This window comes from Anopheles gambiae, chromosome 2, assembly GCF_943734735.2.
Source record: "Anopheles gambiae chromosome 2, idAnoGambNW_F1_1, whole genome shotgun sequence".
Taxonomy (NCBI): Eukaryota; Metazoa; Arthropoda; class Insecta; order Diptera; family Culicidae; genus Anopheles; species Anopheles gambiae.
In genome coordinates this window covers 18,211,666-18,234,077 of record NC_064601.1, presented here as the reverse complement: position 1 = coordinate 18,234,077, position 22,412 = coordinate 18,211,666, and the positions used below count along the sequence as shown (strand labels likewise).

Genomic DNA, 22,412 nt, shown 5'->3' with positions numbered 1-22,412 from the left:
ACATCGGGAACCACTGCTCCCGAAGCCCACAGCTCCCCTTATTCCACGGGCACTTCGACGTTAATCTCTTCCCGATTTTGATTCCACTCGTGCAGATCGATGCCGAGCTGAGATTTCATCACCTTCAACGTGTTGCCAATGATCTTGTGGTGGATTGCTTATAGCAATGTCTTAGTTGTAATCAAGTAGCCATTGGTTACAGCAACCGTGGTTACACTGAATATCGAATAAATGTCTTAGTCTTAGTCTTAGTTCACTCTTAGAACGGTTTACATCGTCTTTTAATCGCTCCCACATTGGTGACCCCGACGTGATCTCCGGATTGTTATTAGTTCTCCTAATTTGAAAATTTGTGAACGAACATGTCTACCGAAAACGTTTCTAACGAAGAAACTTCCCCTGCTACTGCAGCCGTTTCGGTTAAACTTCCGGAATTCTGGAAGAACGATCCATCGTTGTGGTTTTCGCAAGCTGAAATTCAGTTTTTGTTGGCCGGCGTTCATAAGGATGAAACAAAATTTTATCATATTGTCGCCAAACTCGAACAATCCGTGCTTTGTCATATCGCCGATTATGTAAAACAGCCTCCTGCGACAGGAAAATATGAAGCCGTTAAGCAGCGCCTCATATCTCGATTCGAGCTCACGGAACAAGCCAAAATGGATCAGCTACTTGGATCGTACGATTTTGGAGACCTTCGTCCTACGCATCTTTTAACGAAGATGCAGGAACTTGCTGCCGGATTGAATGTGAATGATTCGTTGTTAAAAAGACTATTCCTGCAAAAACTTCCAGCTAATATACGTGCAATACTTAGCATCCACGATGGAAGTCTTTCGAAGCTAGCGGAGATGGCAGATAAAATGATAGAAATGGCTCCTCAAACATCAGTTATCCATGCTTCTGTGCAAAAAGAAACGACGGAAAATTTAGCAGAAGAAGTTGCTGCCATGAAAGTAGAGCTACGCCAAATGAAAGCACGGCAACCTGAGCGCGGTCGATTGCGTTCCACTTCTCAAAATCGTTCCAATGAAAACATCTGTTGGTATCATCGGAAGTATGGAAATCGAGCTACGCGATGTCGAAGCCCTTGCCAGTATCATCAGTCAAAAAACTAGATTTCCGCCCATCCGAAATCGGCGAGGTGGGCGGATTAAGAATCAGTCGCCGTCTGCAAATCTTCGACAAATCTTCTGGTATTCGGTTCTTAATCGACACGGGATCGGATGTATCGATAATACCTGCATCCAAGATAGAGAAGACTCGAGAACCATCGCCGTTTTTACTCCATGCAGCAAACGGAACGAAAATACGAACGTATGGGAGCAAGTTTGTTTCAGTGGATCTCGGACTACGCCGGAAGTTTTCGTGGAATTTTTTGCAAGCCGACGTTACTTCTGCAATTATTGGTGCCGATTTCCTCGCGCATTTTGGTCTTCTTGTAGATCTTGGAAACAGAAAACTTATTGATGGTGGTACGAAATTACACACTGTTTGCGGATTATCGAAATCTTCGGTTTACGGTGTAACAACTATAGCAAAAGATCATCCTTTTCGAGACTTGCTGGTCGAATTTCGAGAAATCACCGCCCCGCCGACAATGCGCACTGAGGTACGACATAATGTAACCCATCATATTCAAACCACTGGACCTCCAGTTGCTTCCAAACCTCGTAGAATGCCGCCAGACAAACTTCAAGCCGCTAAAAAAGAATTTGAGACCATGATGGAGCTCAGGATTTGTCGCCCTTCCAAAAGCAGTTGGGCAAGTCCACTTCATTGCGTACCGAAAAAGAATGGTCAATGGCGCTTTGTCGGAGATTACAGGAGTTTAAACCGGATAACTGTGCCAGATCGTTATCCTGTGCCACATATTCACGATTTGCTAAACAATTTCTTAGGTAAGAATTGTTTTACCACTCTAGATTTGGTACGAGCATATCATTTTGTTCCGGTCGAGGAAAGCGACGTTCCAAAGACTGCTGTAATCACTCCGTTCGGGCTCTTTGAATTTACCAAGATGCAATTTGGATTATGCAACGCGAGCCAGACATTTCAGCGCTTTATGCATCATGTCTTCGGTGATTTGGATTTTGTGGTGGTGTTTGTCGATGATATATGCATTGCATCGTCTAATGAGGAGGAACACCTATCGCACGTGCGAACTGTCTTTGAGCGTCTCAAATCAAACGGCTTGGTACTGAACTTGGACAAATGCAAGTTTGTCCAAAAAGAAGTCAACTTTTTGGGGTATCACATCAATGCATCTGGTATCAAACCTCAAGCTAATCGCGTTCAAGCCGTTGTTGATTACAGTCGTCCGATTACGGTGAAGGATCTTCGACGATTTTTGGCATTGCTGAATGGTTACAAACGCTTCATCCGGAATGCTGTCTCATTGCAACAACCATTGCAAGCACTCATTATTGGGAATCGAAAAAACGATACAAGAAAACTTCAGTGGACGATCGCAGCAGACGAAGCTTTCGTGAAATGCAAGGAAAGTTTAGCAAACGCAGCTTTATTGTCCTATCCTGACTCGTCAAAACGAATGGGACTGATGATTGATGCTTCGGATACAGCGGCAGGAGCTACTCTACAACAAAATGTCGCTGGCGCATGGCAACCGCTGGGGTTCTTCTCGCAGAAATTTTCCCCTTCACAGAAAAAGTATTCTGTCTTCGGTCGCGAGTTAACAGCCATGAAATTAGCGGTGCAGTATTTTCGACATCTAGTGGAAGGGAGAGAATTCACTATTTATACTGATCATGGTCCGCTCACGTATGCTCTGAATTCTAATTCAAATCATCTTCCTCATGAAGAACGATATTTGCAGTACATTTCGAGTTTTACAAAAGATATTCGGCACATTAGTGGCAAAGACAATTCTGCTGCAGACGCATTATCCAGAGTCAACACCATCTCAGCTCCTTCAACAGTGGATTTTGAATTATTATCGAAAGCGCAGCATGATGATCCAGAACTACAGAAGCTACTTGCTGATCGAACTACATCAATGAACTTGCAGTTAAGATCATCTGTTTCAACTAATCAATTGTTGTATTGTGATGTGTCGGATAATGTACATGTCAGACCGTATGTACCAGAGAAGTTACGGTTAGAAGTTCTTCGCAACATCCATTGCCTTTCTCATCCCGGTGTTCGAGCAACGAGAAAAATGGTTGCGCGAAGGTTTGTTTGGCCCTCAATGAATCGAGACGTCGCCCGCTTCGTCAGATCTTGTATTGATTGTCAACGATCGAAAATCCATCGGCATACATCTGCGGCGCTCAACGAATTCGAGCTTCCAAAAAGTCGTTTCCGCCATGTTCATATCGATTTGGTTGGACCACTTCCGACGTCGAACGGAAAGCGGTATTTATTAACGATGATCGACCGGTTTAGTCGTTGGCCGGAAGCAGTTCCTTTGCCAGATATACTAGCTGAAACAGTCGCTAAAGCATTTTGCGAATGTTGGATTTCTCGGTTTGGTGTTCCAGAAACAATCACGACCGATCAAGGACGACAATTTGAATCCGAATTGTTCACGGAATTGACGCGGCTTCTTGGGGCTCTCCGTATTCGTACTACAGCGTATCATCCCGAAGCTAACGGTCTTATCGAGCGTTTTCATCGAACGTTAAAAACTTCGCTCACTTGTGTCGATTCGAAACGTTGGTGCGATAAACTGCCGTTGGTCCTGCTCGGTTTGCGAACTGCTATCAGGGAAGATATCGATTGTTCTGTTGCCGAGATGACATACGGACAGCCACTGCGAATTCCTGGCGATTTTTTGGAACCCTCGAAGACGGAAATATGTCGCTCAGAGTTTGCCAAACTGCTTTGCCGGACCATGCAACAAATTGGACCAATCAGAAACTCGCATCATGACAAACGATCGGTATTTGTTCCGAAGGACTTGCAAAGTTGCAAAAGCGTTTTTGTTCGAATCGATTCAGTCAAGCGGCCTCTTACACACCCATACGAGGGACCTTTTCAAATAATCGAAAGGCATGAAAAGTATATGGACTTAAATATGAACGGTGAGAAACGAAGGATTTCGATTGATCGTATTAAACCAGCATATATTTGTGAAAAGGATTCGAATGAAGATAACGAAAGAACAAAAGTTACGCCATCCGGTCACCGTGTTCGGTTCTTGGCGTAACTGAGGGGGACTCTGTGGTGGATTGCTTATAGCAATGTCTTAGTTGTAATCAAGTAGCCATTGGTTACAGCAACCGTGGTTACACTGAATATCGAATAAATGTAGTTAGTCTTAGTTCACTCTTAGAACGGTTTACATCGTCTTTTAATCGCTCCCACAATCTGTTTGTGGTACACCTGGCGTATGTTGAACCCAATTTTCAAGTAAATTTCCCGCACATCCTGATCGCACTCGGAGGTGACCGTCTCGATCGCGTACAGCTGACTGTCCGACGCGTACTGCAGCACGCGCTGGATCAGGTACTCGGTCACCGGCGTCAGCCCATACTTGGGGCTGACGGCGAGGCGCGTAATGAATCCCGCATTGTCCATTGCCAGATGGTTGCGGCAGCTGATCGTACCGATAATGTTCTTCCTCATCTTGCCCAGCTCCTGCTGGACTTCGGGGCCCGGCCGGTCGGTGTAGCACCGTTCGATGTTGGCCGCCTGGGCTTTGGCGTTCATCGCTAGCAGCGGCTCGTAAATCTCCGCCACCCAGCACAGCTTGGACGGGCGCAGTGCCAGCTCGGTCGATTTGTTGTAGTAGCTCCCGTAGACGGTGAACCATATCAGCAGTATGACGCACGGTATCGCCAGAGCGCACATGTACAGCGGGATGCCGAAAAAGATGAACATTAACGCCCAACCGAGCACGATCAGCTGCAGGGTGATCTGTGCAGAGTGAAAATAAAAACAGATTTTTACTCAGCAACACATGTATGGCATATAATGCCTACAATCAGATCTTTATCGCATCTCGTCTGATCTAAGATAAGCGAGAATGTGGGCATATCTTACCTCGCGGAACAAGCACGATACAAACGCTTCCCATGCGCCCGACATGACGAACTCGCGAATAAGACGCTGCAACGCAACATTATCTTGATTTTCGTGCTTCCGTATCACCACGAACGGTTTCATCCGATTCACGATTTTGTTTAACCGGACCAGCGGGGTTTTTTTTGTTGCTTCCAAATTCTGTGCACAGCAATGTTGTTTGTGTTGTGTTGCGCATTCCACTGACAGTTTGTTTGACAGCCGCAAGTGGCACCAGCATCATCGCCCGGTGAAAATGCTACTGTACATACTTGACGCAACGTTTTTTGCTATTTGAAATCATGTTTGAATAGCGGAAATTTGTTGCAAAAAATATTCAGCCCTAATGTTGCGCTAAGGACTCGGTGAAAGCAGGCAAATTGATAGAACAATATAAGCCACACATGTCAACTCCAATACCAACATTACCAACAAAGCATTCGAAGCGCTCTTAAGAAAATTTATCCTTTTCTCGATTTCTTTTTTTCAACCAACAAGAAAGCAACTAACTGCAGAAGTATTTTTGTTCGACAATTGCGTTTCTATTTTTTTCTCTCTATTTTAGTTTCATTTTCACAATCAAACGAAAGAAGGACACAATATGCGCGGTACGGCGAAGAAAGTAAAATTGCCCACAAGCATCTCTCTATTGCATTTTGAGGATTGTGGATGGTGCTGAGTAGTTTGGTGTCTCACTCTCCCCTACTCCGACCCCAAGCCAATGGTCCTACTGTTCAAAGCACTGTTCACCGTGTGTGGGGGACGACCCTGAAGGGGGGTGGCTAAGGTTTCGGGAACCATGGATGAAGGACAAAAATGATGTAAATGATCAGAGCGTCGTTTCACCCAATCATCGCATTCTTCCGCGACAATATGACGAGCGGACACAGCGCGGAGCGGATACCGAACCGCTACACACGCACACATCACCACTGCGTCGGCATTTGATAGTATTCTGGATGGCTGCTGGGTAGAAATAATTGTTAGTTCGCTTTAATTTCCGGTCCATTTTTCTGCTTTTTCGAAGGCTTGCTGCCAGGCTGCTGCTTGCCGGGCGTTGGCTGCTGTTCGCTGGCGGTCATTACGCAGCAGTTGCTGCCACTGTCCGTAACCGTCGTCTGGGTGTTTTCCGCATTGGACGATTGGGTCGTTGTCAGTGTGGTGACGGGGGCGGCCGTCCCATCGGCAAACACCACCGCCAGTGGGTACCGCTGCTGGCAGAGCTTCTTGAACGCAGCCAGCTGTTCGTCGCACTGGCCAAAGTAGCCAGCTTTGAGCAGCAGGAATATCTTGGTCGCTTTCTGCAAATAGAAATAGAAACCCAGATAAACACACCCATCAGCACACGCGTTTGTTAAAGGAAGGGAAGAGAGAGAGAGAGACTATCTGTCCACAACTCCAGGGTAGACTTACTTCGAGCGGAATTTTCTTGCTCTGAACCGAACCGGTCAGCAGAGCGATCGCTTCGTTCCGCCGCTTCTCGTCCAGCGTGTACATTATCTTAGCGACCTCGTACACGGCATCGCAGTCGTCGCGGTTCGCTTTCAGATAAGCATCGTTCAGTGCGGTTGCGTTCGGCTCGCCGTGGAACAGATTTTCCCGCTCGCGGTCGATCACAATGCGCACGCTTGGGTCGACGTCGGCAGTGTCGGCGGTCGATGCGAGACGCTGCTCCAGCACCCGGTAGAACCGCACGATGCTCGACTATTGCGTTTCTATTTTTTTCTCTCTATTTTAGTTTCATTTTCACAATCAAACGAAAGAAGGACACAATATGCGCGGTACGGCGAAGAAAGTAAAATTGCCCACAAGCATCTCTCTATTGCATTTTGAGGATTGTGGATGGTGCTGAGTAGTTTGGTGTCTCACTCTCCCCTACTCCGACCCCAAGCCAATGGTCCTACTGTTCAAAGCACTGTTCACCGTGTGTGGGGGACGACCCTGAAGGGGGGTGGCTAAGGTTTCGGGAACCATGGATGAAGGACAAAAATGATGTAAATGATCAGAGCGTCGTTTCACCCAATCATCGCATTCTTCCGCGACAATATGACGAGCGGACACAGCGCGGAGCGGATACCGAACCGCTACACACGCACACATCACCACTGCGTCGGCATTTGATAGTATTCTGGATGGCTGCTGGGTAGAAATAATTGTTAGTTCGCTTTAATTTCCGGTCCATTTTTCTGCTTTTTCGAAGGCTTGCTGCCAGGCTGCTGCTTGCCGGGCGTTGGCTGCTGTTCGCTGGCGGTCATTACGCAGCAGTTGCTGCCACTGTCCGTAACCGTCGTCTGGGTGTTTTCCGCATTGGACGATTGGGTCGTTGTCAGTGTGGTGACGGGGGCGGCCGTCCCATCGGCAAACACCACCGCCAGTGGGTACCGCTGCTGGCAGAGCTTCTTGAACGCAGCCAGCTGTTCGTCGCACTGGCCAAAGTAGCCAGCTTTGAGCAGCAGGAATATCTTGGTCGCTTTCTGCAAATAGAAATAGAAACCCAGATAAACACACCCATCAGCACACGCGTTTGTTAAAGGAAGGGAAGAGAGAGAGAGAGACTATCTGTCCACAACTCCAGGGTAGACTTACTTCGAGCGGAATTTTCTTGCTCTGAACCGAACCGGTCAGCAGAGCGATCGCTTCGTCCCGCCGCTTCTCGTCCAGCGTGTACATTATCTTAGCGACCTCGTACACGGCATCGCAGTCGTCGCGGTTCGCTTTCAGATAAGCATCGTTCAGTGCGGTTGCGTTCGGCTCGCCGTGGAACAGATTTTCCCGCTCGCGGTCGATCACAATGCGCACGCTTGGGTCGACGTCGGCAGTGTCGGCGGTCGATGCGAGACGCTGCTCCAGCACCCGGTAGAACCGCACGATGCAGCTGTGCAGGATGGCATTGGTGGCGTCCATCTTTCGTGCACGCTTCAGCGACTGTAACATCAGCAGCAGCTTGTTGCGGCGCAGGTAAATCTCGAACGCCATCAGATGCGTCTCGATGTTGTCTTTGGCCAGCAGTTGCAGTGGCTTCAGAAACTCTATCGCCTTCTCGAGCGGGTCGTCCGGGCGGGCCAGCTTTTCCGGTATTAGCTCGTCCAGCTGGGGTGCCTCTGGGTCACCGTCCTGGTAAAGCTGCTTCTTGTTATGCTGCTCCTTCTTCTGGTTCTCCTTCGATTGAGCATTCTCCTGTTCGGCCTTCTTTTTCTGTGCTTTTCTCTGCTTGTTACGCAGCTTCTTCAACTCTGGTGCTGGCAAGTTTTCTGCAAGAAAGGGGGTAAAACATAACCATAACATTAGTCAGTGGGAAAACCATCGTTATTTCCGTTTGTTGCGCCCCTTACCTATATCTAGCTCTTCGACGGCTGATTCCGCGGCCAACGGTTTATCGAAGAGGCGCAAATAAACCTAGTAAAAAGAATAAGACCAATTAGTTAACGTTTTACCCATCGGCCGGCTAAAGCCATTCAACACACACACACACACCCACCTCGATCGCACACTTGGCCGCCTTGAAGTAGAACGGGTGTCTTCGCAAAACGTCCTCCAGCCGCAACAAGCCCACGTACGAGCGCAGCGTCATCGCATTCCAGTACGTATGGAAATCGAACTGATCCTCGATGATCTCGGCAAAGTGCCGGTCGATCTCGTGACACTTTTTCAGCGCGTCGCCCCACTTCTCCAGCCGCTGGTAGCCGAGCGCACACTCGGTCTGGAACCACATGCACTGCATTTCGTTGAGATTTTCCATCGCCGATACATCCTCGCGCGTAAACTTGGCGCATATCTCTTCCGCCTCCTTGATCTGGTTGGCACGTAGCATATACTTGGCGCACTTCGAGTTGATGTACCGATCGGCCGTGTCAAGACTCTGTGCCTCGTCCAGCCACTTCACCGCCTCCAGCACGTCGCCCGCATGCTTGTAGATCCGGCCCTTGGTCACGAACAGCTCGATCAACGTGGGCGTGTGCTCGATGGCGGCATTGATAAAGTCGAGCGCCTTTTCCGACTCGCGCAAATGGTCGTAGTGCTGTGCGAGGTAGTACATCGTCCACAGGAGCGCCGAGGCGGGCTCCTTCCGCACGTCCGGGTTGGCGGCATCCTCCGCCGAAAAGTACCCGCTGCTCATTAAATTCTGATAGTAGCACTCCACCAGCTTGCCGATGATCTTCACCTTCTCCGCATCGCGGTACAGAGAGCGCAGGTTGACGAACAGTGGCGGCACGCCTTTCCGCAGGTTGCGTCTCAGGTGCTCGTCCACTAGCGTCCGGAACGTGTCGCCGGTGGCGATGTCGAGCGGCAGCCGCCGGGCGCAGAACGATTGCGGATACTCGCCCTGCATCGCCCGGTACGCCTCGATCAGCTCGGCCGGTTCGCTCAGCTGGCGCGCCTCCATCAGCCGGCGGTAGTACTCCGTGTTGTCCGGGTTGCGGTCGATCAGCGCTTTGAAGATGGTTTCCGCTTCCTCGTGACGGCCCAGCTTAAGGCACAGTGCGCCCATCGATTCCTGCACGGCCAACTTGTCCAGTATCTGCGCCCCGCAGTTCTTCAGGTGCTGCAGCGCCTGCTCGTGCTGGCCGGCCTCCTGGATGACGCTGTTCTGGTACAGCAGCAGCTCGCTATGCTTGTAGTCGAACGTGTCCATCGTCTGGGAGGAAAGGAACGTCTCCAGTATGTTCATCGCGGTCTCGTAGTCCCCGAGCAGATGGTAACTCATCGCAAAGCCAATCCAGCTGGCGTGCTGGGACGGCCGCAGCTTGAACAGCTGGTGCCGCGTTTCCCGGTACCCCTCCAGGTCGCGCATCTGTATCTGCAGCAGCGACAGATCGCGCAGGATCTGAATGTTGTCCTTCTCCCACTTGAGCGCGTTCCGGTAGCACTTGATCGCTTCGTCGTACTTCTTGTCCGACCGCTGCAGCAGCCCGTACACGTGCCAGCACACGTGCGACTTCAGATCGTTCCGCAGCCCGCAGCGAACGTGATCGTACGCTTCGTCCTTCCGGCCGAGACAGTTGAGCGTCAAACCCTTCATGGCGAGCGTTTCGCCATGCTCGGTGAACTTCGGGTTGGAGAGTATCTGCTTCGCCAGTTTCAGTCCATTTTTGTATTGTATTGTGGTGGTGGTACTGGTGATGATGGTGTTTGTTGTGCCGGCCGCTCCAAGCATCCCAGCATCCGTGCCTTCCTGCAGGCTCATCCCCGGATGGGCTGGTTCCGAGGGTGCATCCGTCACCGTTTCAGCCATATCGCAGTCTAGCGAGTGTTGGGCCACTGCTGTTCGTGGGCGGCGGTTCCTACACAGTTATGTCCCGGTGGCACAGTTGCTTTGCGTGTTGGTGCAATATTCTTCCCACTACGAAATCTTGCGGCTCTCGCAGATGGTCATCCGAAGGAAGAAGGTTCCGAAAGGAATGCGTAAACTACAAGCTTAAAAACACGCACGCACCGGGGGGCGCTAAAATGGGGGGAAACTAAATTACACCCAAACGGGAAGCGAGTAATTTTACGCTACTTTTTTGTGTAAAAACTTTCTGAAACACCGAAATACTGCTGGCCTTTTGACATTTGACACAGAGAGTTTCTTTGTTTTGACAGCTTGTGAAGTTTGGGGAACACACACACATCCACACATACATGCGTGCACACGGTCCCAAAATTCCAAGCAAACCATGTCAACAATAGAGCTGGAAAAGCAGATCGCCGGCGCTGGCCCGGCTCTCGATGGCCACCGGTCAAAAACTACCTCACTGTCGGGCAAAATTCTGATTGGAGTCACCGGTATGTATGGAAGGGGGTGATGTGCGTAGAGGGCTGCTTCACTAACATGCTACAAACACACACATACACTTGAAGGCGGCATTGCAGTAGGCCTTTCCATCGTTTGCTATCCGTTCGTGGCACCGGCACTGCGCCGGCACTGTTTGCCGTTCGTTCCGGCCACGCCGAATCAAATCCGAAACGTACTTGCGTTTGTCAAACCGGCCAACCGAGGAAGCCGGCTGCTGGACATTGGATCCGGCGATGGGCGAATCGTAATAGCGGCGGCACGTACCCTGCCCTCGATAAAGGCGGACGGTGTGGAGCTAAACCCCTGGCTCGTGTACTACTCGCGACTGGCCGCGCTACGCAATGGGGTATTCAGTCGGACCAGCTTCGTCCGGAAGGATCTGTGGAAGTTTAGTCTCGCACCGTACGATCATATCGTGATTTTCGGAGTCGAACAAATGGTAAGTAGTGAGAGTGGAAATTGGTGTTTGGGCTGTACAAAAAACACTTTTTTTTGTAGATGGAGGATTTGGAAAAGAAAGTACTCCGAGAGGCAGCACCGGGCACCACCGTAATCGCTTGCCGGTTCCCCTTTCCAACGCTGAAGACGGAGAGCCGAATAGAGGAAGGTGTTGATTCGGTGTGGGTATACAGACCGGTGGCCGCCCAACAGGATGCCTGAACAGGTCTGTTTAGCCCAAAGTGGTTGAACATTCGTTAGTCATTTGTACAATACACACAAGAACGTGTTTCTTTAGTAAGTAAAATAGTCTTTTTCGCATTTATAGTTCAAGTAAATGCACGGTTTTGTATAGACCAACCGTGAAATTATTTATTCATCCACCTTATAGTATTTGTCCCCAGAAACTAAAATAATACCGAAAATGCATAAATTTTAAACAGTGACGTCCCTAGCATGACCGCGTTTAAAATGTAATGGAGAGTAGATAAAGTATAGCTAACATAGTTATTGTTCGATACGAAGACTAGTGCTAAGATTTTGGAGGCCAGAGACATCGGGAACCACTGCTCCCGAAGCCCACAGCTCCCCTTATTCCACGGGCACTTCGACGTTAATCTCTTCCCGATTTTGATTCCACTCGTGCAGATCGATGCCGAGCTGAGATTTCATCACCTTCAACGTGTTGCCAATGATCTGTTTGTGGTACACCTGGCGTATGTTGAACCCAATTTTCAAGTAAATTTCCCGCACATCCTGATCGCACTCGGAGGTGACCGTCTCGATCGCGTACAGCTGACTGTCCGACGCGTACTGCAGCACGCGCTGGATCAGGTACTCGGTCACCGGCGTCAGCCCATACTTGGGGCTGACGGCGAGGCGCGTAATGAATCCCGCATTGTCCATTGCCAGATGGTTGCGGCAGCTGATCGTACCGATAATGTTCTTCCTCATCTTGCCCAGCTCCTGCTGGACTTCGGGGCCCGGCCGGTCGGTGTAGCACCGTTCGATGTTGGCCGCCTGGGCTTTGGCGTTCATCGCTAGCAGCGGCTCGTAAATCTCCGCCACCCAGCACAGCTTGGACGGGCGCAGTGCCAGCTCGGTCGATTTGTTGTAGTAGCTCCCGTAGACGGTGAACCATATCAGCAGTATGACGCACGGTATCGCCAGAGCGCACATGTACAGCGGGATGCCGAAAAAGATGAACATTAACGCCCAACCGAGCACGATCAGCTGCAGGGTGATCTGTGCAGAGTGAAAATAAAAACAGATTTTTACTCAGCAACACATGTATGGCATATAATGCCTACAATCAGATCTTTATCGCATCTCGTCTGATCTAAGATAAGCGAGAATGTGGGCATATCTTACCTCGCGGAACAAGCACGATACAAACGCTTCCCATGCGCCCGACATGACGAACTCGCGAATAAGACGCTGCAACGCAACATTATCTTGATTTTCGTGCTTCCGTATCACCACGAACGGTTTCATCCGATTCACGATTTTGTTTAACCGGACCAGCGGGGTTTTTTTTGTTGCTTCCAAATTCTGTGCACAGCAATGTTGTTTGTGTTGTGTTGCGCATTCCACTGACAGTTTGTTTGACAGCCGCAAGTGGCACCAGCATCATCGCCCGGTGAAAATGCTACTGTACATACTTGACGCAACGTTTTTTGCTATTTGAAATCATGTTTGAATAGCGGAAATTTGTTGCAAAAAATATTCAGCCCTAATGTTGCGCTAAGGACTCGGTGAAAGCAGGCAAATTGATAGAACAATATAAGCCACACATGTCAACTCCAATACCAACATTACCAACAAAGCATTCGAAGCGCTCTTAAGAAAATTTATCCTTTTCTCGATTTCTTTTTTTCAACCAACAAGAAAGCAACTAACTGCAGAAGTATTTTTGTTCGACTATTGCGTTTCTATTTTTTTCTCTCTATTTTAGTTTCATTTTCACAATCAAACGAAAGAAGGACACAATATGCGCGGTACGGCGAAGAAAGTAAAATTGCCCACAAGCATCTCTCTATTGCATTTTGAGGATTGTGGATGGTGCTGAGTAGTTTGGTGTCTCACTCTCCCCTACTCCGACCCCAAGCCAATGGTCCTACTGTTCAAAGCACTGTTCACCGTGTGTGGGGGACGACCCTGAAGGGGGGTGGCTAAGGTTTCGGGAACCATGGATGAAGGACAAAAATGATGTAAATGATCAGAGCGTCGTTTCACCCAATCATCGCATTCTTCCGCGACAATATGACGAGCGGACACAGCGCGGAGCGGATACCGAACCGCTACACACGCACACATCACCACTGCGTCGGCATTTGATAGTATTCTGGATGGCTGCTGGGTAGAAATAATTGTTAGTTCGCTTTAATTTCCGGTCCATTTTTCTGCTTTTTCGAAGGCTTGCTGCCAGGCTGCTGCTTGCCGGGCGTTGGCTGCTGTTCGCTGGCGGTCATTACGCAGCAGTTGCTGCCACTGTCCGTAACCGTCGTCTGGGTGTTTTCCGCATTGGACGATTGGGTCGTTGTCAGTGTGGTGACGGGGGCGGCCGTCACATCGGCAAACACCACCGCCAGTGGGTACCGCTGCTGGCAGAGCTTCTTGAACGCAGCCAGCTGTTCGTCGCACTGGCCAAAGTAGCCAGCTTTGAGCAGCAGGAATATCTTGGTCGCTTTCTGCAAATAGAAATAGAAACCCAGATAAACACACCCATCAGCACACGCGTTTGTTAAAGGAAGGGAAGAGAGAGAGAGAGAGACTATCTGTCCACAACTCCAGGGTAGACTTACTTCGAGCGGAATTTTCTTGCTCTGAACCGAACCGGTCAGCAGAGCGATCGCTTCGTCCCGCCGCTTCTCGTCCAGCGTGTACATTATCTTAGCGACCTCGTACACGGCATCGCAGTCGTCGCGGTTCACTTTCAGATAAGCATCGTTCAGTGCGGTTGCGTTCGGCTCGCCGTGGAACAGATTTTCCCGCTCGCGGTCGATCACAATGCGCACGCTTGGGTCGACGTCGGCAGTGTCGGCGGTCGATGCGAGACGCTGCTCCAGCACCCGGTAGAACCGCACGATGCAGCTGTGCAGGATGGCATTGGTGGCGTCAATCTTTCGTGCACGCTTCAGCGACTGTAACATCAGCAGCAGCTTGTTGCGGCGCAGGTAAATCTCGAACGCCATCAGATGCGTCTCGATGTTGTCTTTGGCCAGCAGTTGCAGTGGCTTCAGAAACTCTATCGCCTTCTCGAGCGGGTCGTCCGGGCGGGCCAGCTTTTCCGGTATTAGCTCGTCCAGCTGGGGTGCCTCTGGGTCACCGTCCTGGTAAAGCTGCTTCTTGTTATGCTGCTCCTTCTTCTGGTTCTCCTTCGATTGAGCATTCTCCTGTTCGGCCTTCTTTTTCTGTGCTTTTCTCTGCTTGTTACGCAGCTTCTTCAACTCTGGTGCTGGCAAGTTTTCTGCAAGAAAGGGGGTAAAACATAACCATAACATTAGTCAGTGGGAAAACCATCGTTATTTCCGTTTGTTGCGCCCCTTACCTATATCTAGCTCTTCGACGGCTGATTCCGCGGCCAACGGTTTATCGAAGAGGCGCAAATAAACCTAGTAAAAAGAATAAGACCAATTAGTTAACGTTTTACCCATCGGCCGGCTAAAGCCATTCAACACACACACACACACCCACCTCGATCGCACACTTGGCCGCCTTGAAGTAGAACGGGTGTCTTCGCAAAACGTCCTCCAGCCGCAACAAGCCCACGTACGAGCGCAGCGTCATCTTGCGCATGCAGTACGTATGGAAATCGAACTGATCCTCGATGATCTCGGCAAAGTGCCGGTCGATCTCGTGACACTTTTTCAGCGCGTCGCCCCACTTCTCCAGCCGCTGGTAGCCGAGCGCACACTCGGTCTGGAACCACATGCACTGCATTTCGTTGAGATTTTCCATCGCCGATACACCCTCGCGCGTAAACTTGGCGCATATCTCTTCCGCCTCCTTGATCTGGTTGGCACGTAGCATATACTTGGCGCACTTCGAGTTGATGTACCGATCGGCCGTGTCAAGACTCTGTGCCTCGTCCAGCCACTTCACCGCCTCCAGCACGTCGCCCGCATGCTTGTAGATCCGGCCCTTGGTCACGAACAGCTCGATCAACGTGGGCGTGTGCTCGATGGCGGCATTGATAAAGTCGAGCGCCTTTTCCGACTCGCGCAAATGGTCGTAGTGCTGTGCGAGGTAGTACATCGTCCACAGGAGCGCCGAGGCGGGCTCCTTCCGCACGTCCGGGTTGGCGGCATCCTCCGCCGAAAAGTACCCGCTGCTCATTAAATTCTGATAGTAGCACTCCACCAGCTTGCCGATGATCTTCACCTTCTCCGCATCGCGGTACAGAGAGCGCAGGTTGACGAACAGTGGCGGCACGCCTTTCCGCAGGTTGCGTCTCAGGTGCTCGTCCACTAGCGTCCGGAACGTGTCGCCGGTGGCGATGTCGAGCGGCAGCCGCCGGGCGCAGAACGATTGCGGATACTCGCCCTGCATCGCCCGGTACGCCTCGATCAGCTCGGCCGGTTCGCTCAGCTGGCGCGCCTCCATCAGCCGGCGGTAGTACTCCGTGTTGTCCGGGTTGCGGTCGATCAGCGCTTTGAAGATGGTTTCCGCTTCCTCGTGACGGCCCAGCTTAAGGCACAGTGCGCCCATCGATTCCTGCACGGCCAACTTGTCCAGTATCTGCGCCCCGCAGTTCTTCAGGTGCTGCAGCGCCTGCTCGTGCTGGCCGGCCTCCTGGATGACGCTGTTCTGGTACAGCAGCAGCTCGCTATGCTTGTAGTCGAACGTGTCCATCGTCTGGGAGGAAAGGAACGTCTCCAGTATGTTCATCGCGGTCTCGTAGTCCCCGAGCAGATGGTAACTCATCGCAAAGCCAATCCAGCTGGCGTGCTGGGACGGCCGCAGCTTGAACAGCTGGTGCCGCGTTTCCCGGTACCCCTCCAGGTCGCGCATCTGTATCTGCAGCAGCGACAGATCGCGCAGGATCTGAATGTTGTCCTTCTCCCACTTGAGCGCGTTCCGGTAGCACTTGATCGCTTCGTCGTACTTCTTGTCCGACCGCTGCAGCAGCCCGTACACGTGCCAGCACACGTGCGACTTCAGATCGTTCCGCAGCCCGCGGCGAACGTGATCGTACGCTTCGTCCTTCCGGCCGAGACAGTTGAGCGTCAAACCCTTCATGGCGAGCGTTTCGCCATGCTCGGTGAACTTCGGGTTGGAGAGTATCTGCTTCGCCAGTTTCAGTCCATTTTTGTATTGTTTCATTTCGTAGCATTTCTGAAATGGGAAAGTGGTGTTGAATGTGTTGTTGCTGCACTTAGAACCTCATATCTCATCGCATTTGTCTTTACGCCAGAGGAAACGCTGGGGCGCTCTAATAAGATTGTTTTGTTTTTTCAATCAAATACTAGTGTCCATGAATCGCTTTGCAAAGCTGTTCCCATACCAAACTCCATAGCTCATATTAAATTCCGGTTTGGAATCTTTTAGCTCCATATTCAGTGTTGGTTTTGACAGCCGACGGTCAATGTTGAGGTTATGTACACAAAATACGGCACCGTGCACTGCAACACCAAACTCAAAACAAATTTTACTAAAATCGCACATTTATCAATACGCCACAGCCGCCAGCAGTGCACTGTTCCTTCCATAACAACTCTTTAAGTTGTATTTTAAAATAATTATTCACACTATACGGCTAGCTTCATCGCAAAAAACGGTTCACTTTTCTCGCCCTCGCCCTCTCTGTCTCTTTCTAGCGACCGCTTGCACTCACACACGCTATCACTGTTTCACTCACACACCGATTACGGTGGACTGCTTTGATTTGACCCCACGTTTGGCAGCCCCGAAACGTTTCCTCCAATTAGGTGCGCCGTTCCGGCAACCCTACTTACCAGTATCTTGCGGAACAGGGCACTTTCCTTCGGTGGCAACGGGTCACTGGAAGGCATTTTGCGGTGTTTGTGTCGCTTTCGTACCGTCAGCAAACAACTCCGGTCGGCTAGATGAATCCAACACTCGGCAAACCACGGGAACCAGGAGGCAGGCGTACGGCGAAGAACACGTAGAAGCAGTGGCTAAACTCGTCGGCCGTGCACGTTTTCTGTGTGGTAGAGCAAGGGAGGCGAAGAAGCAAAAGCGCTTTAGAATGCTGCCGACAATACACCGCGGGTACACGCGAAATGTGGGACCGTGTTTGCTGTGAGGCCCCCACTACAACAAGCTACAGCACAGTCGTCGCCTAGTCGTGGTATGAATTTTGCAAACCCCGTTCTGACAGCAGCAGACGACGGGCCCATGCAATCCACACCAGCAGCGATGTTCCCGCACGCACGCACGCACCCAGCCGAACGTAAGTACGGTTGCGCTAACTACGGTCGACCTTTGCACTGCGGATCACGGTTCACAGTTCGGGTGTTCCCTTGCGGGCATTTAATACAATTGCATTTAAATACGCACGCACCTGTACCATCCAACCGATCCGAATATAACGTGATAATAATGATAATAATAACTCGCAAATAATAAGAAAAGCTGCAGCGAAGAAAAAACGATATAAACGATAAGTTCAATGACAGCGGGCGTATATGCGCGTGGGTTGAGTACTGCCGTGGTGGATTCGAGCGACAGCGAATCGACAGAAATGTGATAAAAGCAGCCAAGCATAGAAGGTACGTTTTGTTGGAAAACTATAACTCCGTAAAAATTAATGAAATTATGATCGCTACTTTGCCAATCAAAAGATCAGCAATTTGCGGAAACAATGTTCCGCTCAATCGACCGTTTTCGATCGTTTGCTATCGATCGGTAGTCTCAATACGGCCTCATGTATGATGGTTGCTTGCCGTCCCTTTGACATATTGCGTTGCGAAAGATAAACATTGCGAACGTACTAAAAACGGAAACGGGCAGGAAAACATTGGCCACCTGGTAAAGATAACTGTGATATGCTGCGGTGTTGAACGTGTGCGCAAATCTGCATGATAAGTGCTGGTCACCTTTGATCCCATCGCCCGAACCACGTTCGAACCGATCCGCCATGTCGTCTCCCTTGGCCGAGGTGCAGAACCTCTACGAACGATACGTGAAATGGGTATCGGGTAATCCGTCCGCCCTGGCGGACGTTGAACTGACGGTCAAGTGGCTTTCGTACTTTGTGGCTGGTAAGTTAGCCCGCTCCTGCTACGCCTGTTCCGGAATGCAATTGGTCTTGTTTTGCAGGCAAAATTAACAACTCTTCCGCCGTCTCGGAGCTGGTGTACTCCCTGTCCAACTTGCTGGTGTTTTTCAACGACCGTATAATCGAGAAGGCGAGTAAAAAAACGCCCGACGACACACAACCCCTAGAACGGCACCTGAATGTGCTGCTCACGACGCTGGAGTACTGTGAAGTGTTTATAGAGCTGTCCGCCCATAAAGTCTGGGGCACGAGCGGGCGATGGTTTTTCATCGTTGTCATACAAACGATAAAGTAAGTGGCCGCTTATCACAAAACATCCAAAGCGCTTACCATTCTCTTACCTACGCTGTTACCTTTGCAGATGCATAGGCAGACTGATTCTAACGCTATTTTGCCAAAATACGAAAATCATTCGCAACCCACCGATTCCAGCGCTGAATCGCAAAACAATACAAACAGACAACCACCACCATGATCATCCCCAATCGGACAATGCATCATTCCGTGACAATCTGGCCGACGGAAGTTCTGCCATCGTGCTGAAGCGTTCGGGGCGCGTGATGCGCAAAGTGAACTGTTCACCTTCGCTGACGTCACGATCGTGGAAACCGCCTGCAACGGGGAGCTCTTCTCACCAGCCGGCCGTGTACGGTGGGAAGTTTCTTGTGTCGGCCGAGATGCTCTACATTGCCAAACCACTCATCCATCTGGCGAGCATGAGAAAGTTTGGGACGAGAAGCTGGACCAGCTACCTGATCGCGCTGGCGCTGGACAGTGCCAGCCTGCGGATGTACTACAAGAATCGCGAAGTGCTCTCGAAGGACCAGCGGGTGGAACTGTCGCGAAGGTGTGTATCGATGCTGCTGTACCTGATGCGGTCACCGTTCTACGATCGCTACACGCACGACAAGATCGCGTGCCTGCTGAACGGCATCGGGAACAACGTGCCACTGACGGGCAGCATTGCGCGGCTCATACTTTCCTACATTCCGCACTGGCAGGAGACGTACTTCTATATGTGGTCGACGTAACGGGGGTTGGACGATTCGCTCGCTTGGTTGGCCCAACGAAGCCGCAAGCATTAGGCTTAAGGGTTGATGCAGTTAAAGGGGGTATCGGTGCATGCATGGTGGGTTAGGTTTGTTGGGGGTTCTGTGGTGCTCGCAAGCAGCAGGCAGGATGCAAGAAAATGGCATATTAAATAAATGATTTTGTCTATCAATTGAACTGTTTTGTCTCGCAAGGAAACCTGACGTTGCTGGCTTCAATGTTTTGAACATCCTCAAACCGGCAATGGAACCGAGCGCACGCCCCTTACTACTGGCCGGTGGACATTTAGGATGATTGGTATCAATTCAGTTCAATTTATGCTCCTTATGCTCCCCCGGATGGTGTGGCTGCATTCTACTAGAGCGAACGAATGAAGCTTCGAAAGAAAAGGAAAAACAAGACGATAGACAGCTCTCTAAACCCGATAATGCAGTACCGAGCATAACCGTTACAGGAAACGAAAATGGGAAAGGAAATTGAGCAATCACCCGGGGGCTGCATTAAGGGGCGTTCTGATGCTGGCCGTTCTGTGCTCAGTTGCAGCGATGCTCAGTTCGCGCGTGGATGAACTGGAACCCGTTTATTCGATTAACGTGGCCTGAAATTGAGATAATGCTGTGGTTCGCTCGTTATCTCAAACCTGACTCACGTAATAGTCCGCTAGAATCCTTTGCAACTAACAGCACTCAATTGAAGTGTTTGCCGTTCGACACCAGCCAGCTCGCGAGTCGATTTGGACAGTGATATTGTGTGTACTGGGCGGTTACATTATAGCAAATAAAACAGCAAGCTTGGTGCACTTTTAAACAATAAAAACATACACTATAAAAATAATAAATTACAGTTGGTAAGCTAAACTCACACACACGCATACAAACGGACTCATTTACGCAGTGGAGTGTTTTCGCTGAGCTTTATAAATGTGCATTTCCCACCGGTACTAGCGTGTTGCAACACACATTCATTCATTTGCCTGACCGATGCACTTTTCTGCAGCACCTTCCCTTTGGCAGCCACATGTTGCCGACGGTGCGCCCCTTATTCTTCCACGCTCGCCGACAGTTTGTTCTTTTACCCAGCTGTGAGGCCTTTTTAAATACATTTTTATTTCTTGGAAATGTTCTGGACTGGCCTTTGAATCACATGGCACGCGAGAGCTGCAACTACCAAGTGCATCCATTTCCCTATGACCTAATTTCGGCCGGTCGGTTTGAGCCCCAACCGCTGCCACAACAGCGGACATGGTTGATTTTTCTTGCAAGAAAAATGTGCAAACCAACCGAAGCTGGCCAGAAATGGGGTGAGTGGCAGCATTTCCTAACCGAATCTTTCGTATCTTTCAACAACCTTCATTTGTCTCCGCGGTGAAAATTATACACGCCCGACTACGCAAACCAATCCACTTGGCGCGGAAGCACGATCGGAGGAAAACATTGGGAAAGAGGTGTAGAGAGGGGCGAGGGAGAAAGCCACACAAAAAGCCTGTCCCAAAAGGAAAACAGCGGCATGGACGTTCAGTTCCAGTTGCGCCCATCGTCAGCGGTCAGTTCGTGAAATGCACCGGAGATCTCCTTCCATCTGGGCGCGTGAAATTGCCATCGCACGGTCACCTCGGTTTTTTTTCGTGCACGGCGGCAAGCCGCAATTTAGTAATAGTTGGAGCTTTGGGGTGGAACTTTTTGGCCAAACCTGGACCGGCTGACCAAGACGCCAAGGGCACACGCTGTGCTGTGTGTGCTGCGGTGCATTTCGTAGTGCGGCAAACTGTTTTTTTACTAGGTTTGCAGGTTTAGGTCAAATGTTTGCGTGCTACCGTGCAATGGCATTCGGTGCGAACATGGAGCATGTAGCAATGGTGTGTTAAATTGAAATGGATGCAACTTTTTGGAGTGCAACCAGAGGACACTCGGAGGTACACGCACCAGAATGCAAATGAACGTGTTTGGCCCCTTGGTATGGATTTGGTGCTTCCTGGCCGGAAGATAAAGCTTAAAATGTATAGGTGATCTTCATTATAACAAATAAATTTGGAAATAGAACAGCCTGCAATTGGAACGCTTTCACTGTTATTAGCTTTCTCGAATTCCTTTACTTGGCGTTAGGTTGTTATCAGATGGGACCTAACATGGTCGATACCGTTAAGATGTCAAGAGTAGGCAAAGTCCCTGTATACCATTCCAAGCTCTGCTGTGATACAACCAGCTTGAGAAGTGGAGTGTTAGTTGAAGACAAAATCCTTGAAGTGGTAGAAGAATTTTGCTCTCCGGGACATATTTTCTTACGAACAACGTTTTTTTTTACATTAAGAGATAATCTCTTTAACTCCAGAACATTAGTAGAACGTACAAAATTTGAGTTTTAATCGTAAATTGAAATTCCCGATTTGAGGTTCCGCGCCATCTTCGGCCAATGTGTTCTGGTGATGATCAAGCTTAAAGATTCTGCATGGCCGATCGGATATGCTAGCAGAAGAATGCTCTATACAATGGTTGAATAACGGATCCATGCCTCATCAAGAATGGTTTTGTGCCATTTGCGGATCGTATACTAGAGACCCCGCGGTTCTGAAGTTCAATGACACCCAAATGGAACCAGCTTAACCACACCAACTTCAACGCCCGGAAGCAGACACCTGCTAGATGGTTTCTGTGTGCGTCTGTGTGTTAGAGTAACTTGAGCTACTAGCAACAACTTTCAAACGATCGATCACAATACCACTTCCGCATCAGGTTGAACCGTATTAAACATCAAGGCCATCGCAGCGTCAGCTAAAGCAGCATATCTTGCAACATAATGTAAACCAAAGCTCTTAATGATGTCCCATGGCACAATTCATCATTGTATTTGCTTCAATGTGTGCAGTAAGACGAGCACAGGCCGAGA

General features: G+C 49.9%; 7 protein-coding genes across 8 annotated transcripts; 2 read left to right on the top strand and 5 right to left on the bottom strand.

The window, feature by feature from the left end:
* Positions 1-38: 38 nt before the first annotated feature.
* On the bottom strand, positions 39-5,252 carry LOC1269271 (uncharacterized). The gene is made up of 3 exons (XM_307894.6): positions 5,005-5,252; positions 4,327-4,878; positions 39-143 (listed from the first exon to the last, which is right to left on the bottom strand). The coding sequence occupies exons 1-3, from the start codon at positions 5,125-5,127 to the stop codon at positions 39-41; spliced, it is 780 nt and encodes a 259-aa protein (XP_307894.5). The 5' UTR covers positions 5,128-5,252.
* Positions 5,253-5,581: 329 nt separating this feature from the next.
* On the bottom strand, positions 5,582-6,572 carry LOC133391436 (uncharacterized). Its single transcript, XM_061645876.1, has 2 exons — positions 6,436-6,572; positions 5,582-6,323 (listed from the first exon to the last, which is right to left on the bottom strand). The coding sequence occupies exons 1-2, from the start codon at positions 6,517-6,519 to the stop codon at positions 6,006-6,008; spliced, it is 402 nt and encodes a 133-aa protein (XP_061501860.1). The 5' UTR covers positions 6,520-6,572; the 3' UTR covers positions 5,582-6,005.
* Positions 6,573-6,719: 147 nt separating this feature from the next.
* Positions 6,720-10,591, bottom strand: LOC133391433 (N-alpha-acetyltransferase 15, NatA auxiliary subunit-like). Its single transcript, XM_061645869.1, has 4 exons — positions 8,501-10,591; positions 8,355-8,418; positions 7,609-8,273; positions 6,720-7,496 (listed from the first exon to the last, which is right to left on the bottom strand). Exons 1-4 carry the CDS (start codon positions 10,253-10,255, stop codon positions 7,179-7,181), a joined length of 2,802 nt encoding a protein of 933 aa, XP_061501853.1. The 5' UTR covers positions 10,256-10,591; the 3' UTR covers positions 6,720-7,178.
* Positions 10,592-10,652: 61 nt separating this feature from the next.
* On the top strand, positions 10,653-11,611 carry LOC1269272 (ATP synthase subunit C lysine N-methyltransferase). Its single transcript, XM_307892.6, has 3 exons — positions 10,653-10,788; positions 10,864-11,237; positions 11,297-11,611. The coding sequence occupies exons 1-3, from the start codon at positions 10,680-10,682 to the stop codon at positions 11,456-11,458; spliced, it is 645 nt and encodes a 214-aa protein (XP_307892.5). The 5' UTR covers positions 10,653-10,679; the 3' UTR covers positions 11,459-11,611.
* LOC133391434 (uncharacterized) lies at positions 11,558-12,846 on the bottom strand. The gene is made up of 2 exons (XM_061645874.1): positions 12,608-12,846; positions 11,558-12,481 (listed from the first exon to the last, which is right to left on the bottom strand). Exons 1-2 carry the CDS (start codon positions 12,728-12,730, stop codon positions 11,828-11,830), a joined length of 777 nt encoding a protein of 258 aa, XP_061501858.1. The 5' UTR covers positions 12,731-12,846; the 3' UTR covers positions 11,558-11,827.
* A 299-nt stretch (positions 12,847-13,145) lies between these two features.
* LOC1269275 (N-alpha-acetyltransferase 15, NatA auxiliary subunit) lies at positions 13,146-17,851 on the bottom strand. 2 transcript variants are annotated; one of them, XM_061645873.1, is made up of 6 exons: positions 17,763-17,851; positions 17,194-17,402; positions 14,933-16,573; positions 14,787-14,850; positions 14,041-14,705; positions 13,146-13,926 (listed from the first exon to the last, which is right to left on the bottom strand). In XM_061645873.1, the coding sequence occupies exons 2-6, from the start codon at positions 17,248-17,250 to the stop codon at positions 13,609-13,611; spliced, it is 2,745 nt and encodes a 914-aa protein (XP_061501857.1). In that variant the 5' UTR covers positions 17,251-17,402; positions 17,763-17,851; the 3' UTR covers positions 13,146-13,608. The 2 variants fall into 2 exon arrangements, with proteins under 2 accessions (XP_061501857.1, XP_307895.4); XM_307895.6 differs by lacking the exon at positions 17,763-17,851 and adding an exon at positions 17,567-17,739.
* Positions 17,756-19,701, top strand: LOC1269276 (peroxisomal membrane protein PEX16). The gene is made up of 4 exons (XM_307896.5): positions 17,756-17,970; positions 18,043-18,462; positions 18,521-18,770; positions 18,841-19,701. Exons 2-4 carry the CDS (start codon positions 18,339-18,341, stop codon positions 19,508-19,510), a joined length of 1,044 nt encoding a protein of 347 aa, XP_307896.3. The 5' UTR covers positions 17,756-17,970; positions 18,043-18,338; the 3' UTR covers positions 19,511-19,701.
* The last annotated feature ends 2,711 nt before the right edge of the window (positions 19,702-22,412 follow it).